The 13,555-nt window shown below is 43.3% G+C and overlaps 2 protein-coding genes across 2 annotated transcripts in view; one reads left to right on the plus strand and one right to left on the minus strand.

The window, feature by feature from the left end:
• The window catches only part of CRAMP1 (cramped chromatin regulator 1), a 41,477-nt gene extending 40,453 nt beyond the window's left edge, over window positions 1-1,024 (minus strand). The window contains exon 1 of the mRNA XM_075830381.1: window positions 767-1,024. The gene's annotated coding sequence lies outside the window, so the exon portion shown is untranslated. The remainder of the gene's footprint in view (window positions 1-766) is intronic.
• Window positions 1,025-4,418: 3,394 nt separating this feature from the next.
• The window catches only part of IFT140 (intraflagellar transport 140), a 54,631-nt gene continuing 45,494 nt past the window's right edge, over window positions 4,419-13,555 (plus strand). Inside the window, exons 1-6 of the mRNA XM_075830382.1 lie at window positions 4,419-4,505; window positions 6,852-7,019; window positions 8,284-8,505; window positions 9,167-9,288; window positions 11,282-11,403; window positions 12,784-12,959. Of these exons, the coding sequence (XP_075686497.1) occupies window positions 6,873-7,019; window positions 8,284-8,505; window positions 9,167-9,288; window positions 11,282-11,403; window positions 12,784-12,959 (789 nt within the window). The 5' untranslated portion in view covers window positions 4,419-4,505; window positions 6,852-6,872. The remainder of the gene's footprint in view (window positions 4,506-6,851; window positions 7,020-8,283; window positions 8,506-9,166; window positions 9,289-11,281; window positions 11,404-12,783; window positions 12,960-13,555) is intronic.

Genomic DNA, 13,555 nt, shown 5'->3' on the forward strand with positions numbered 1-13,555 from the left:
TACATAGAGGAAAATACTACTGGGATATTACCGATCTATAGGAGAAGCCATGATAAAAGCAGGCATTATACACTAATATAACCCCAATGCAGGAGGAGTATTACTATAAGAAGCTTATAATGATGGGTGGGGGGAGAGACATAGAAGACACATCAGACATCATGGGCAACAGCTGCTCTCAGCCCTTTCCCCAGCACCTGTTTCCTATAACCCACTTGTGATTATGAAATGTGGGGCATTTAGTGCATGATGATGGTGACAACTGGGATAGTTAGGAACCTTCCTCCATCAAAGGATGACAATAACAATGTATCAATAATATGACTGTCATTTGTAACAAGGCTCATCCAGATCTCATTGACATGTGAGTGACTCTTAGGTATGGTGGTAACACTTGACACTATCACAGCTGGGTAAATACAAGTCTACAGCCCCCCTCCATTCATTAATGCATTGAGTTGCAACCTTTAGGCTCGCCAGGTGTTGGAGTACTGCAACTCCCAGCATGCTTTATAGCACTATTGCATCAGCTGGTATAGCAGACTTAATTGATTGAATTAAAGGAATATAATATAGAAGACATTATGGATAAAAACCTGGCAGGGGGTGAAATAGGTATCAGAACAGAAATAAGAAGTCACAGCATAAACTGCAAATCAAAGTGTTTGCTGGAAGTTGTAGTTCCACAGCAGCCGATAACTATGCATAGTGTAGTGCTGAATGATCCCTGATCGGATTGGGGATAAAAAGGTGAAATGCCCCTTACCTGATACATGAAGAAAGATTAAGAGGGCCTGATGAGGCTTGCTGTATCCCTCAACCAGAGCAGCCCAGGCCCTTGTGCCAATGTGAAAGAAGCAGCGGGTAAACCCCAATCTATCTCAGTTGGCAGCCAGCTGTCAATGAACCCAATGCCACCCACAAGGCCTGGCCCAAAACTCCTTTGGATCCTGGTGCCGACCTTCCTCTCCCAAGACGGCGTCCGCATCTGACAACAACCCGCGCCAAGCCAGCCTGCCAAAACACAACACGCCCCTCACAACCCAAACAAATGCACCCATTGGCTTGGTGTCCTGGAAAGGCGGAGCTTGACGTGGAACGACCAATCGCGGCGCACAACGCCAGAGCAGCGCTGGGAGTCATGGGCATAAAGGGCAGAGTTTAATGATGTCAACGGCAAAGGGAGAGCTTTTGGATTGGCTAGGGGATTCAACAAATAGAAGAACGTATTCTAAATATGCAAAGTTATAGTCAGTCGTTTCCATAATACGTTATGCTATTGGTTCAGGATTATTTGACTGACGTGGTAGGCGTGCCGGAAGCAGTTTATCATTCAGTAACTGTAGTCCAGCATAGAGAGCTATTCTCGTGATACTACAAATCCCAGCAACCCCTGTTCTATAATGGCCCTGCTCATAGTCTCTCCAGTAACTTGCTATTGTAGAACCACTGATAGGTTATTAGTTACAGCTATTCAATTGTTGCCTTACTGTGGTCACTAAAAATCATAGGGTGTGGCATCATGGCAACTGTGCCATTCAGATAAGCAGTAGCTGGAACATTTGTATCAACATTTTATCGTAAGGGTATGTTCACACGGCCTATTTACGGACGTAAATCGGGCGTTTTTGCCCCGAATTACGCCCGAAAATAGCGCTGACAAACATCTGCCCATTGAAAGCAATGGGCAGACGTTTGTCTGTTCACACGAGGCGTAATTTACGCGCCGCTGTCAAATGACGGCGCGTAAATAGACGCCCGCGTCAAAGAAGTGACCTGTCACTTCTTTGGCCGTAATTGGAGCCGTTATTCATTCACTCCAATGAATAGCAGCGCCAATTACGGCCGTAATTGACGCGGCGTTCAAGCGCCTGCACATGCCGGTACGGCTGAAATTACGGGGATGTTTTCAGGCTGAAACATCCCCGTAATTTCAGCCGTAACGGACGCCCTCGTGTGAACATACCCTAAGAAAAAATATATAAAATTGTATTCCTAATACAATAAAATCACTGAACAATAATGTGTTTTTTTTGCAGCTGAGAACTCGTACACATGCAACTTCATGCAACACCCATAGACTAATATAAGCAGCGAGAACGTGTGATATCACACTGCGATTTACCACAATTACTAAGTGCGATAGACGCAGCATGTAGAATCACAGTGTCGACTTTGTAACTATCGCTTAAAGTGGAATTAAGGTTTTCGCCAAATAAAAGTATTCTTTGTATAATGAAAAGTTATCCAGTTTTCCGATCTACTTTATCATGTCATCACGTTTTTCAAGATCTCTGCTTGCTCTCATTTAATGGGATCCTTCATTCCTTACTTCCAGTGAATAATAATCTGTCCTGGTCATGTGATGCTCGGCTCATTACATGTCAGAGCTCTGTGTTTGTTTGTATATATATATATATATATATATATATATATATATATATATACATACATATATAGTTTTTACCACTTCTGCCTCCTCCAACACCTTATCCATATAATATATGTACAGTATACATATATTCTAATTTCCACATGATGTACCTTAGATCTGCTGGGTCTAAAGCCGTCCATAGACATTTTTGTCTCTCCTAGAATTTAATGCCGGCCATGTACATAAAATGTGGCCATTCTGCTATACATGGGATTGTCTGTACGAACAATCCCGCTAACAACAGAAAAGACCAAACCGGCCGATCAGGGATTTGCCCAAAGTGGCAAATAAACAGCCAAATTCGGCCGATCATTCCATACACATGTAGTTTAGACCGACCACGGATAAAATTTTTCAACCAGGCCGATCACATTTTTGGCAGTCAGAATTCTGCCGTCGGCCATCGCCAATAATCGTTTGCATTCATCTTTCAAACAATTCTCTGTCATAATGACTGCAATCGACTATTTTGGCCGACTTTTATCTCAAGTGCATGTGCAGCTTAACAGGATCTGTGGAATATCTCTCAGTCTTAAAAGGGTTTTCCCACTAAGCACATTTATCATCTACTCGCATAATCGGTGATAAATGTATGATCGCTGGAGGCCCCACTTCTGGGACCCCCACGATCACTACAACAGGGTTCCTGACCCTGTTCCTCCTCAATAAATGATCGCAGCGAGGATGATTTTTATTGGAGCTGCAGTCGCGCATGTGCGCTGCCGCTCCATTCTTTGTCTATGGGGCTGACGGGGACAGCCGAGTGCAGCGCTCAATCAAAATCCTGCTCACTGAGATCGTGCAGTGAGGAGGAACGGGAATCAGGACCCCCATTCTAGTGATCAGTGAGGACCCCAGCGATCATATATTTATCAAGTGATAAATGTGCTTAGTGGGAATACCCCTTGTCCCCTGATGTCCGCCGGTTTGGGAAGCAGGAATCAGATAGTTGGCATTTCAATCTATCTGACCCTTTTACTGTCCCCCAGATGGGTGAGGTGGACGGGCATGTTTAGATTGGAGTTCATGTGCAGACAAATTGAAAAACCAAAAATGAACGCGTGAGATAATAAGTAATTCATGAAGTACATGTAGCTCAGGATGCTGCTATGAATACATTAGCAGCATTTACTGTGAACTGTGAAATTATAACTATTATAATCATAATAACACCCGCTCTCTTTGTATGGACTCTGGGAAAAAGTTTCCTATATTTATGGACTGTATGCAAATATAAGGACTGTTGGCCCCCATGTTCCTGTCCTACTCTGTGTAGTCCTACATGATGATGTGACGTCCACTATGCGAGATCTTCGCGGATGAAACGTCACCACCTCTGGCAGTCATTGGCTGTCGTGGTCACATGACCATCAGGCAGGATTTCAAACAAAAAATGGTGAGGCACCCAAAAAGATTACGGAGATTAAATGTATGGGAGCACGGGCCGTAAAAAACAAAAAGTAGGGCATGCTCCATAATTCCCGTCACGGTTCTACGGCACGGACACCTATCCGTAGTAATATGGAAAGGTGCCTGCGGCCAATAGAACCGGGCGAGTCCGTAATTGCGGACCGTAATTACGGAGATTTTTTACGGTCGTCTGCATGGGGCCTAATAATATTAGAAAGTGTATTATATATATTTTTTTAATGCTTTAGGTCCTTTATATTATTCATTTTTTTTGTAATTTATTTACAACTACAATCTGTAATTTTTTTAGTAAAAAAAAAATCCTGGTCATGAAGTGGTTAAGAGGCAGGAGCTCGGTATTCTGAAGGGCAGAAATAAATAGCAATAATGCTATACTCTATATGGGAAGGGGATCACGTGACTACATAGCCTCCACCCCTCCCATCATAACATAATTCAATGAGACAGTATTAGAACTTTCATTCAGAGCAATCTAGCTTTTCAACACTAGGTGGTGCTATAGTATTACACAGCAATGATTGGGCCGTTCTGAACACGTGGTTCTCTGCTACGTTGTCAGGGTAACGGGAAAGCGAAGCGGCCTAGTTCTGGGGTTGAAGCCTAACGGGAGAACGGAGGGAAGCAAGGAGGAGACCGCAGGGTAATAAGTATTGTGTAATGAGTGATGGAGGGAGAACGGGAACGGGAACGGGAAATACGTATAAGGCCCCGGATAAATGTGTTTATACGGTATATCCGTTTGATTGCGTTCCCTCAGTATATACCTGTGTTATTTTAGGATAAGGGTTATTAAAGGGGAACGCCTGTAACCATGGTAATGATCTTCTATGCCGAAAATCCTCCTCAGTGTAATAGTGATTGTGTTGCATTACCGTATATGTGGTTGTGTTTTAGTCTAATCGGCGATTACACGGTACGATCGTAGCAATTGTCAGTAATGCGCAAACAAAATATTAAAGTCAACTCTTGTTCCAACCAATAGATACATTTATCGTTCTTTATTAATGTCGCCTTCCGTTTTAGGTTGTAACCAGACAATGATTTGTGCCGTATGATGGTAAAGTAGTTGGTGGCATCCCGTAGTAACGCATTAAATGACGCAATATTTATGGGGAGGAAATCCAGTGAAAATGAATTGTCGTAGCGAAGATATGAGGACATTGGTGAAGTCTGTGATCTCGGACCACCACTGATTTCCAGAATGAAAGGGTTCTATACAGAAATGAGACCCTTTTGGCACTTCTCGTGATTTCTATTACTGGAAATCATATGGTGATCTCATTTCGGTTTGAAGGAAACTGTCAGCAGGTTGATGCCACACTAACCGGGGGCAACATGATGTGGTGACGTGCGCTCTTGACCCTAAACTATGTTTACTCTAAAGCTCTGTGGCGTTTTAGGGAAATCAAAGTTTTATCACTGGTTCCCGTCCAACGTTAAGTGTCCGCTTGGTGGCTCCTCTCTGGCTTCTCCCCACCCAGCCCATCTTTATTGACGGTCTCTCCCTACAAACATTAAGAGAGACCTGTCAATGAAGCTGAGCCAGGAAGGGATAAGCTGGAGGGGACCGCCCAGTGGACACTTCTCCTTGGGCCTGGCACCTATTAAAACTATTATTTCTTTAAAATGCTGCAGAGCGTTCGGTTCAGACTAACTTCGCTAAAGCGTACCTGCAGTTGTACTCTCCTGCCCGAACTGCCGTGGCAACTGTACGACGCCTGGTGAGTATCGTGCACAGATCCGATTTATTAGAATTGGATGCTCTCGTACGGTAGACATGGCAACCTTACCGCCCAGCTTGCAGGAGTGTCTCTTCACGCCCAATGTCGGTTCGGGCGTGAGAGTACATCTGGAGATACGCTTTATAGGTAATCTAGGCGCCTGTCGCAATATCATGCCGTATGCGGATAGGGCAGCGTGAACGTGCTGACACATTGCTAACACAACTGTCTGGGTCTTGTAGCCATAGTATGGATTTTGGCTCTAGTCTTAGGCAATTGCTGGATGGCTACTTGTGCTCTGCCATGCCCGATGTGAAAAGATGATTGTGATTAGAGAGGCTGAACTTTCTTTATCTGGCAATAGGAACCTATGGAAATGTCAGGCTGTTGTTGCAGCCATGCTCTCTTTCCATTTACGCTGAATTCACACCACGTCTACAGTACTTGTTTGGCATTTATGCCGGGAAATTCTTCCGATGTATACGCTGATGTACCCATAGACTTTAAAGGGGTATACCTAGCTCAGATATTTATTGCATATCCACAAGAAATTACATAAATGTCCGATAGATGTGGGTGCCACCTTTGGGACCTGCACCTATCTGTCGAACGGGGCCCCCTAACCCCCGGCCACTGTCTGATAAGGTAGGTGGGAGTTACAGTAACAGCGAAGCTCGACGAGCTACGCTGTTTCCATAGCTCCAGATTTCGGAAATAACACAGCTCGCCATTCTATGTTGTTTCTGTAACTCTCGTTTACTTCTGTGGGAGTTACGGAAACAGCGTAGCTCAGCGAGCTTGGCTGTTTCTGTATATCCCGATCACGTCATCAGACAGTGGTCAAGGGGCTGCTTACTAGAGATAGGTGGGACCTACATCTATATGCCATAAATGTCCAATATGGGAAAACTATAAAGGGTGTCCTTTTGGCATATGTTTGATGGGTATGAGTTGGGATACCGCAGCCTCCGCTGTATTGTATTCAATGTATAGTCATGAAGATGCATACAATTCCGCTGAACACAGTTTGCACCTAGCATGACTTCTTTACATTGCGACTGTAGCATGAACACAAAAAGTGCGGTTTATTGGAATGTTTCATGTATTATGTATCACACATATTGCGCATCTTTGGCATGTGAAATGACTTCTGCAGAAGTGTAAAGTGGATGTGTGACCCAGTGCAAGACATTGCACCTTTGTATTTTGTCCTGGCCGATGGCTAATATATTAACACATGTCTTATGTTTTCATGTACCACACAGGTCTCCGAGGCACTGTTAATAATGGCTGTGTACTTTGACCATCGCATAGAAACTCCGAATCTTGAAGCTACGCCGTCTATTATCTGCTGGCATAAGCATCACACTTCACTCGCTGTAGGTTCCGTCAGTCCAAGTTCTGGCGGTTGTGTCGACATCTATGGTGAACTGGTAGGTGCTTTCATGCTCCTAAATTTAAATGAAGCCGGTAAATATGGAAGAGGGAGGCATCACGTATAGGTGGAGTGAACACTAGGTTCTGGTTTGAGCCCCATTTGGTTTCAAGAGAGCCCGATGTCCCCTCCACCCATATGAGAAAGCTAAATATCTTAATACATAAAAGGTTTATCTTTATTAGTCAATACAGAATACAACCATACAAGTTAAAGGCTATGTAAACCTTTGAAGACTTGTATTTTTTTAATGTATTATAATGTTTTATAATGCAACTTTGTAATTTGTTTTTATTAAAAAATGTTTTTACTTTTTGAGATACAGCTTCTTTGTATCCTGGATTCATAGAAGCTGAATCCGTCAGGTCAACTGGACTGACGGCTTCAGGGACAGCGGGTCCTGCGTGTCACCGATCACATCTAAGTTCATAACTTAGGGCCTGTTCACATCAGCGTTGGCTTTCCGTTCCAGGGTTTCATCTGAGGTTTCCGTCGGGTGAACCCCGCAACGGAAAGTCAAACTGAAACCACAGCTTCCGTTTCCGTCACCATTGATATCAATGGTGACGGAAACATCGCTAATGGTTTCCGTTCGTCACCATTCCGGCAGGTTTCCGTTTTAATGACGGAGTCAATAGCGCAGTCGACTACGCTATTGATTCCGTCGGAAAAACTGAAACCTGCCGGAATGGTGACGAACGGAAACCATTAGCAATGTTTCCGTCACCATTGATATCAATGGTGACGGAAACGGAAGCTGTGGTTTCAGTTTGACTTTCCGTTGCGGGGTTCAGCAGCAGAAAGTAGGCGACATCTACGGATAAAACGTACACGTATACGTTAATGCGAGTACAAAGGATTCTATAAAAAAACAAAAACACATGTTTCCTGAATGCCTTCGTCTAGGCCCTATAGCAGCTGCATGGGCATCTTAACATACGCCGTTGCCACCAAAGACTTGTATGGTTCATGAGCCCGTCAGCACCTGCACTAAGAGGTGTCATGAATCACCCATCATCTGTCTGGTAAAAGTCTGGCTATGTAAGCATTACAGGACCTGAGGTCACATATTATGACGGGTGAAATACCATCATAAGGCAAAACGTCCATTTGTCTCCCGGGCTTCACGCTATTTAGTAGCTCCCGTTATATTGTAGATGTTATTTACAAATCATGAGTTTAATTGATTGAAGTCGTTCTTGCAAGTTAAGCTTTTCATGCTAAGATTTCTCATTAATGTCATTTTGTGTGTTTGGCTATAGGGTGACCATGTGAGCAGTTCACACGTCGAAAGGTCCTACCAACCAACCCTCCTGAGCTGGCACCCGACAAAAAACTTACTGGCTGTGGGCTGGGCAATGGGAGAAGTCTTCATTTTAAATGAGCCAGACAAAGAGCATCATGCCGTGCCATCAACACACAGCGCAGAGATCACATTGCTGGAGTGGAGCAGTAACCACAGCCGCCTCATTTCAGGAGACCTGGTGAGTTTACCAAGTCTTGGTGATGTCATTTAAACAGCAGATTCAATGAATTTGAAGCTTTTCAATGAAGAATGTGTTTATTAATAGATTACCACCTCCTAATGAAGGATCAGGGAATCGTGGGAAGGTCGGGTTTACACATTGCGTATTTGTTTGCGGAATTCATACCAAAATTCTTCAACAAAGTACATTACAATGTAAGTGAATGGGGTTTTTACAAAACCCATTCACTTGTGGCTTGGAAGTAAACAAGATCTTGAAAACCGTAAAGAACATCTACAAAAAATATATTGGAAAATTGCTTAAAGGGGTTGTCCAGGCTGGTACTTACGACGCCAACCCCTGCATAGCGCCCGAAAGCAGCCGATACAGCTGATCGTTGTGGGGACCGGGTGCCTCACCCCCCCCTCTCCCCGATCATATACTGATGACCTACACTGTGCATAGATAATCAGTATAAAATCAGCCCTCATCCTGGACAACCCCTTTAACTTTTCATTACACAATGAATATTTTTTTTTTTTTCTTAAAACCTAATATCCCTTCAAAACACTATTTCAGCAAATGCTTTCAAATAAATTCTGCTCATGTGTAAAATAATAATAAAAAATGATTCGCTTAATATGCTGTTATAACAATGCATCTTTTTTCTTTTGTATAGAATGGCTTACTCGTTATGTGGAGACTGGACCAACGAGGCCGAGTTCAGGGAGCCCCATTACTGAAGCTGGAGTACCACAAGCCTTTGACTCACTGCCTTTTCAAACCACTAGCACCAGAAGAGTAAGGCCCTGTTCACACAGTCTTTTTGCAGGCAGAGAAAAATCTGCCTCATAATTCCTTCAGGAAATTTTGAGACAGATTTTGAATTGCCTCCACGTATTTTTCTGCAGTGTTTTTTTTCCGCCTCCATCCAATGAAGCCATTGCAAGGACCTCAAGCAAAAAACGCAGAGAAAAACGCTCAGAAACTAGCGCAGAGGTTTTTTCTGCCTCCCATGGATTTCAATGGGAGGTCAGAGGTGGAAACTGCCACAATTAAGGATATGTTGCTTTTTTTTTTTCCGCGAACGGCCAAAAGCCGTTTGGAAAAAAAAAACGCCTCTGCCTCCCGAAAACAATGGTGGGCGATCTCAGACGTTTTTTGCACTGATTCCGATGTTGTTGCGGGTCAAAATCAGTGCCATAAAACTCAGTGTGAGCTGACCCTATGGGTCCTTTTCCACGGTCCAACATGGGCTATGAAAACAAGCGCCCATTGACGAGACCGATCGTCGATCGGTGCTTGTTTGCTCCTTTCAGAAGGAGCTGCAATCGGTAATGCACGGGGAAAAACGATAATTACTGCGATCGTTCGTCCCCATACATTTCCATCATGTTGCCAGCACATCTTTCTATTTACATAGGGAGTGTCCTGCCAACTCGCGACCATTTTATCACATAAATGTGCCGATCAGCCGATGAACGAGCGGTTTCGCATTTTTCGGCTGATTGATCATATGAATGCTCGTTTGCCCAATAATTGGCCTGTTTAAAAGGGCCTTAAGTGTTAATCACTGGACAGTATTTTGCCAGCACACCTCCCCCCTGCTTCTGCCATATATAACTGTATCCTTCCATTGCAAACCTTATATTGCTTGTCTGTGTTTGACAGGCTCTTGGTAAATGTCTGATAAAGAGAGATTTCAGACCCTCTCTATTAGCTAGAGCCGTGGACTCCTACCTGTGGCTCTTGAGCTGTTGTGTAACAATAACTCCCAGCATCCTCTGACGGCCTTCATATGTTCAAATGCAATGAATGTGATTGATCAATATATAAAAGCCAGCAAACTTCAAATCACATCTGAGTTATAGGTTTATATACCAACAAATAGTTTCCAAACATTTACTTTAATGTCCCTAAATCAAGACAGTGCCCATAGATTTAATGTTTTGTATAAAGTTGCTGAATACTTTAGTCTGCTATGGAATCCAGCACGGCAAAAAAACTATTCAGCAAGAGAACTTTCTATGGTAAACGTATTCCTAAAATATATATATATGATAGAAAGCCCATTTATTGCAGCAGACATTTTGCTAAAGTGATCTGAACATGGCAGTACAGGAAATTGACTTCTGTATAGCAGAGCTGAAGATACACTCCACTATGCAAATCAGGAGACTTTCTTGGTGTGATCACTTATGTTTCAGTGTGGTCCATCTCCAGCGATCATTGTGACATAGGCTAAGGTGCATGACTGACTTCATTATTTCCTATGGGACCAACAACAGATGTTTCCCTTTTAGCGATTTCCCTTATAATATACAGGAAGCTTCATGCAACATCATGATCCAGTGTGGCGTTGTAGTGGTGACATATCGTGGAATGGACCTTTCATTTGTCTAGTTCAAGTGAAATAAATGTTTGATTGTTTACTGTGATTTTGCGAGAAGCCGTATGCAGCTCCTACGCTCTCTCTAGTGTCAGGTAGCCAGAATGTTGAGCACATCATTTTCTGTAAACACTTCAGCCAATCAGTCCAGTGTAAATGCTGCCGCCCGTCTGTCCACAGTCCTGTAGAATAGCTGCCGTTTCCCAGTCCACAGTCTAGTGTAAAGGCCGCCGCCAGTCAGTCCATAGTCTAATGTAAACACTTCCACTGTCAGTCCACAGACCTGTAGAATCGCTGCCGCTGGCCAGTCCACAGTCTTTTGTCCCCTACATTTTTAGATTTTTAGGTCTTAGAATAGTTTTTACTCATTGGCCCCATTATTTGATGTTCTTGCTCTTTCTTCAGGGATATGGCACAGCTGGCGAAAGCTGCAGTCAGCGGGGATGAGAAGGCTTTGGATATGTTTAATTGGAAAAAGAAGGCAGCCGCCCAACAGGAGTTCTCCTTCTTCCTCAGCACAGGAGATGGTACGTGGCAGCGTAATGGATTATAGGACTTCTTTGTGTGCTCAGCTTTTGGCTAAGGCCAGCTCTAAATATTACAAATGTATTTCATGGAGGCTTTCTCATTATCATTTGTGTTACCTCTCTGGATGGTAAGTGCACGTATAATACAGGAAGAATAGTCTCCTATATGATAAATGTCCCAAAAAACCTGAAACAAAACAGGAACAGACATGACTGTATGCGGTACATCCCGCCAAAGGATTAATAATAAAAATTTAAAAAAAAAAAAAATATATATAGCGCCAACATATTACGCAGAATTTTACAATTTAAAGGGAACATAAACAGACAATATCAGACATTACATAGTGACAAAGCTAATTTACAATTCAGGCAGGAGGAGTGAGGACCCTGCTCTCAAGAGCTTACAATCTATGAGGAAATAAGGGAGACACAAAGTGTAATAGTGCTTGTTCAGTACAATGGTCCGGCCATCTTTATACACATGTGGTGGTAACATAAAGCTGCCTGAGCCGGTCACCAGCCAGTACCCGTGTATGACAGACATGAAGTGCATTTGATTGGACACGTTGAAGTCCAACATGGCCGATCGTCATCAGGATGCTCGTATACACATTTTTTATTGTGAGAGGATCACAGACCGCGTTAGTTTGGAGACACATGATATATTTAAAATAGCACGGGTGATATTCATATTGATTGATCCCTTTGGTTTTGATACTTTTTTTTTTTTTTATTGTTAACCTGCTTGAGTTCTGTTATTTGAATTCATTTTCGGTGTATTTAAAGGGTAACTAAACATTCTACAAACTTCTGACATGTCGTAGTGACGTGTCAGAAGTTTTGATTGGTGGGGGTTCGAGCACTGAGACCTCCACCGATCGCTAAAATGAAGCGGCAGAAGTGCTTGTGTGAGCGCTCAGCCGCTTAGTTTCTGTTCGCTTTTTCCGGAAAGACGATGTAGCGGAGTACGGGCTCATAGACTTTCTATTGAGCCTGTACATTGATTTCCGGAAAAAGCCGAACAAAAACACAGCGGCTGAGCGCTCACACGAGCACTTCTGCCGCTTTGTTCTAGCGATCGGTGGGGGTCTCAGTGCTCGGACCCTCACCCATCAAAACTTCTGACATGTCACTACGACATGTCCGAAGTTTGTTTGAACGTTTAGTTGCCCTTTACATTTTTTTGCAATCACTCTACACCATTTTTGTAAAAAATGCAACACAAACGACTCATACCTTTTGGGATATGTTCACACAACATATTTTTTCTGCGCCTAAATCTGTTTGAAAATTCGTTGTGCGAACATGGCCTTTGTGATTTTAATCCCAGCACTATTAATCTATGAATTGGAATCTATTTTTTTTTATTGGTGTCAGGTTCCATACATTGGGTGAATGAACAGGCAAAGAGCTGCCAGATAATCGGAATGGACAGTCCTGCAAGGAAGCTGCTCTTCTTGGAGAAGAAATCCACACTAGTGGTGGTGACAGAGAATTTGCTGATGTCTCAATTCTTTGTGAGTCCAGAAGGTGGCGCTGAGGAGATATCCAAGGTAGGAACTAAATTAAAAGGTACTTCTTGCCTAGTGTGATGGTAGCCATTTTTAGGCAGTTTCCCAGTATTCATGGAAATGCAGCAGAGATGTATTTCCTCTAGAATCCTGTCGTCCTTTGACTTCCGATTTTAAGATCTATGATTATTTGATTTGATTTTAGTGATTGACTGATTTACATCTTTATGCATTTCATGGGTTTTCCGGTACATAAACATTTCTGGGACAACTGATCAGAAATAGGATTACATGTCCTAATCCAGAACCTGTTGATATTTGGTTCCAAAGCTGATTTCTCAGGGTATGTGCACACACACTAATTACGTCCGTAATTGACGGACGTATTTCGGCCGCAAGTACCGGACCGAACACAGTGCAGGGAGCCGGGCTCCTAGCATCATAGTTATGTACGATGCTAGGAGTCCCTGCCTCGCTGCAGGACAACTGTCCCGTACTGAAAACATGATTACAGTACGGGACAGTTGTCCTGCAGCGAGGCAGGGACTCCTAGCATCGTACATAAGTATGATGCTAGGAGCCCGGCTCCCTGCACAGTGTTCGGTCCGGTACTTGCGGCCGAAATACGTCCGTCAATT

Source organism: Rhinoderma darwinii, chromosome 6 (genome assembly GCF_050947455.1).
Source record: "Rhinoderma darwinii isolate aRhiDar2 chromosome 6, aRhiDar2.hap1, whole genome shotgun sequence".
Lineage (NCBI taxonomy): Eukaryota > Metazoa > Chordata > Amphibia > Anura > Rhinodermatidae > Rhinoderma > Rhinoderma darwinii.